A 4,452-nucleotide genomic window follows, 5' to 3' on the forward strand; every position below is an offset into this window, starting at 1 on the left:
AGGCCACGTGACCCCCCCCCCCCTGGGGCCCCGAGTCTTTACCACGTGACGACACGGGCACGAAGCTGGATCCGCGAACAGTCTTGGTTTAACTATTGATATACCAGATACCTACTAATATCCTACAATATACAAGCATTGAAATATATAGAAAATATACATGGCTCAGAAACAAATATATATACCTACTCATCACACACAAATGCCCTTACGTAACTATCTATCGGGATTCAAACCCAGGTCCATCGTCTGATTACAGGCGGAATGACTACTCTGGCTTGCCGCTTGGCCAGACTGGTCATCAAAACCTCATCAAAACGTCCATACGATGAGCACTCTGCTACTTTTAACCCAGTAAGTATTAAAAAAAAAAAAAAAAAAAAAAAAAAAAAAAAAAATTGTTTATTTCGGACCAATTAAAAATCCATAGAACTTGTTAGTAATAGACTTAATATTCTAGGTTGTTAGTTACTTAATATCCTAAGAGTAGTTTTACAACTATATTAAATAGGTGAGTATAAAAATAATTCTAAAAATACCATGCTATGCCTGTTTTTCACCGACGTGGTATAAAAAAAATGCTAGTCTATAGCTTATTAGAAATTACCTAGCCCTTTATATCCCACGTGGAAAAATGTGTCTAGGCCTACAAATCTTTCTAGTTCACACAGTGGAACCAAAAGTGGCTTATATTTTTTTTATTTGGCACATTGTCTGGAAAAAAAAATGTCAGTAAGTATAAGAACTAGGAACACTAAGTTTATTCTTTCTTGGCGTAAAATACTGTAAGATTCTCCCCGTCCACTATTAGGAATGAGATAATAAACTATTTTATAGTAAAACTAATGCATAATCATGACAGTCATAATAACCATAACACTATTTAAGTGATAAGACAGTCCTGATCAAAACAGGTAATACCTACCTATCCAATAAATTTATTTATTTATTTATGTACAAGAACGGTTTACACCAATTATACTTGCATTACATTTATATATACATACTTAAATAGGTACACACTAATACTTATGTAACGGTGCAGGAATTTAAGAACTTCAACTCTTCATTCATTCATTCACACTCATAAAATAAAATATTTTTCTAAACGATTAAAATACCTACATAATAAATATAACGCTACTTATCGTCGTTTCACTCAAGTTGTTAAGAACAAACATTACTAGGTATTATATTTTTATTCAATTGAATTATTTAAATATGAAATTTAACGTTTAACTAAAATAATCCGAGTCTGAAATTACTCGAAGTCGTATTCTGTCTAGAAATTAAAATACGTAGTCTAGAAGTAATGTAAAACTAAGTATAAATATCGTCAAACTAAGTACCTAAGTTTTCCTTTAGGGGCATTTATTCTGGAAAAAAAATTGTTTGCTACAAAACTTGACACTACCCTACATTTAATAACTAAAAATTACCGAAAAGGATAATTAATGTCTAAAAAGAGGAATAAATAAATACTAAGTCCCATTTTTAGTCGGTAGGTATTACCGATACAAAAACAATTTTCTTCATGACGAGACCAGATTGTGATGTTTTTGTTCAAATTCAATTTAAATTATTTTATTTATTATTTAAAGAACAAGTCGATTGTTCTTTTACCCGAGTAACCGACTTTGTAATAGTAGTTCGTCGGTTAGTGACCTATTTATTATAAAAGAGTGTCATAATATCTCCCATTGATAGTGTTCAGCGACAATTGTGGTAGGCTTAACAAAGAGGGAGCATCATTGAAACCAGCAGCATTGTCGCGGGCCTTGAACTTAGCGCAAATACGCGCCAGCTGAACAAACGTGGCCCAGCGCCGCCGCCGTATGCTGATTTTGAGGTTAGGAATAAGTACAGCTTAGTACTAACGAAGTCTACCGACCTAGGTAAACTGCAGCTCAGTTCGAAAGGCAATATTAATGAAGAATGGCGGCGTTTTGTTTACGACATAAGCGGATGCCAAGTGGGTGCACACCGTCGGCAAACAAAATTGAGATTTGCATGAGGCAGCGGCGCGGCACGCTCGTCTCGTTCGCCGCGCGATTAAAAATGCAGGGCGCGCGGGTGGGAGGGTGCGGGCGGGGCGGGGCTGCGCTCCGGCGCGCCATTGGCCGCCCGCCGGGCCGGGCGGGGCCGCGGGGCGCGCGCGGCAGGGGCGCGGGCAGCCGCCGCCGCCCGGAGCCAGCCGCCTCACAACGCACGTAGCCTTCGCGCCGTACGGTACCGCGAGACACCTCGCCGCTCCCGCCGCGAGTCCATGTGAACGACCGACAGTTCTCTCGTTGTGTAAGGTGAACGAAGTTCGGCAAGCTGTACGCGCCGCAGGAAGACGACATGTTGACGATGGAGACGGACCTGAAGGGCGGCAGCCTGCACGCCACCGTGCCGCCGCACCACGCGCTCCAGCACGGCTACGGCTCTCTGGGCGCGCTCGGCGGCATGATGCTGCCGCAGCAGCAGCCGCTCTCGCAGCACCAGCCGCTACAGCACCAGCACCAGCACCACCAGCCGCTCGCGCAGCACCACCAGCCGCAGCCGCAGCACCAACAGACTCCCCACAACAACAACAATAACACCAGCAAAAACTCCAACTCGGACAGAGTCAAGCGCCCCATGAACGCATTCATGGTATGGTCGCGCGGCCAACGCAGGAAGATGGCCTCCGACAATCCAAAAATGCATAATTCGGAAATATCAAAACGTCTCGGTGCACAGTGGAAAGATCTCTCGGAATCCGAGAAACGACCGTTCATCGACGAGGCGAAGAGACTTCGCGCCGTTCACATGAAGGAACATCCAGATTATAAATATAGACCACGGAGGAAGACGAAGACGTTAGCTAAGAAACAAGAAAAATACCCTCTCGGAGGAGGAGCTCTTTTAGGAGCTAGTGAAGCGCAGCGCGCGTCGGCGCCGACGGCGCAACAGCCGCGCGATATGTACCAGATGACTCCTAACGGTTACATGCCCAACGGATACATGATGCACGACCCGAGCGCATACCAACAGCAAGCTTACGGATACCCACGGTATGACGTGTCTCAAATGCAGCAAGGTGGTTACGGCGGTGGGTACTACGGCGGCGGACAAGGGTCGCCGTACCTGCCGCAGCCGCCGTCGCCGTCCGGGTACGTGCTGGGCCCCGGGTCGCCGGGCGGGTACGCGTTGCCGCCGTCGTGCGCATCGCACTCGCCGAGCGGCTCCTCGGCCAAGTCGGAGCCGGTGTCGCCGGGCCCGCCGGGCATGAAGCGCGAGTTCGTGCCGCACGAGCCGGCGCAGCTGAAGCGCGAGTTCGGCCACCACGCGCACCACCACGAGATGACCATGAAGCGCGAGTACGGCCAGCAGGACCTGTCGCAGATCATCAGCATGTACCACGTGCCGGACGAGCAGCGGTACGCCGCCGCCAACGAGCGCGCCATGCCGCTCATCTGAGAATCGCCCTTCGCGTGCGACATCGACATCCCGCCGCTCTGAGCGGGCTCGCACGCCAGTGACTTTGTTCCCAATCGGTTCGGATCGGACAGTGATCGTTACTGCACATACTGCTAGGTATGTCCATTTATTTGTTTTAAGGACGCTGTTAGTGTTGCGCGTTGCTCGGCCGCCGTCGGCGAGGCGGCCGGGAGTTCAATTAAATGTTGTTGATGACCTGTATTATATTACAATTATTGTATTTTTTCATGGTTTTAAGTTAAATATTTTAAGATGTGATGTGCGGATGAATGAAAGGCGGCGTGACAGGTTGAGAGACGATGTAGTGTTTGTGGTAAATTGAATACCAAAAAAATTGAACAATTTGTAAATATAGTGATAAAGGCTAGAGTTAACGTTGGAGTTAGTCGTAAAGCGTAGGTAGATAGTAAGCCGTGCCACGACGCCACTCGTACTCCCGTCGTGCTTTGTACAAATATTTGTTATATGGAAACGAACGTTATAAAGCCTCGAAAGACTAAAATATTGTAATACGAAAATGTACAGTGAGTGTTATATAGTCAGTGGACACAAAAGTATATTGAAGAAAAGATGAAGTTATCAATAAACGACGCGTTAAAATGACATGCTGTTTTGTTCCTCCCCGCCCCACCCAGGTTGTAATGGCCAGGTAAAACCAGCCGGTTTTAACCGCATTTATTCGACCGTACTTTGCAATTACCAAGTGTTGCTTGTCGTCAAGTGTTTGTAATTTATACCTGAGCCTTGTTGTGGATACATTTTTAAAAATACCGTCAAAGTGCTTGAAAATTAGGTCTCGGCACTCTAAGCATTTTTCTATATATTGAAAGATTTTATTTATTCAAAACTGATTTTTAAAACGATAAATACTTATGAAAATAATAAAATAGTTTGGCTTAAATATAACTATCTCTGTAGCGATACGAAGAAGCCTACAAAAGACTTCAACGGGCGGGCCTTAATATTAATAAATGTCATCATAAGATT

At 45.1% G+C, this 4,452-nt stretch overlaps 1 protein-coding gene across 1 annotated transcript; it reads left to right on the plus strand.

The window, feature by feature from the left end:
- The first annotated feature begins 2,215 nt into the window (after positions 1-2,215).
- On the plus strand, positions 2,216-4,068 carry LOC125226902 (transcription factor Sox-14). Its single transcript, XM_048131080.1, has one exon. It carries the CDS (start codon positions 2,344-2,346, stop codon positions 3,442-3,444), a length of 1,101 nt encoding a protein of 366 aa, XP_047987037.1. The 5' UTR covers positions 2,216-2,343; the 3' UTR covers positions 3,445-4,068.
- The last annotated feature ends 384 nt before the right edge of the window (positions 4,069-4,452 follow it).

The sequence above is a fragment of the Leguminivora glycinivorella genome, chromosome 6 (assembly GCF_023078275.1).
Source record: "Leguminivora glycinivorella isolate SPB_JAAS2020 chromosome 6, LegGlyc_1.1, whole genome shotgun sequence".
NCBI classification, from domain to species: domain Eukaryota; kingdom Metazoa; phylum Arthropoda; class Insecta; order Lepidoptera; family Tortricidae; genus Leguminivora; species Leguminivora glycinivorella.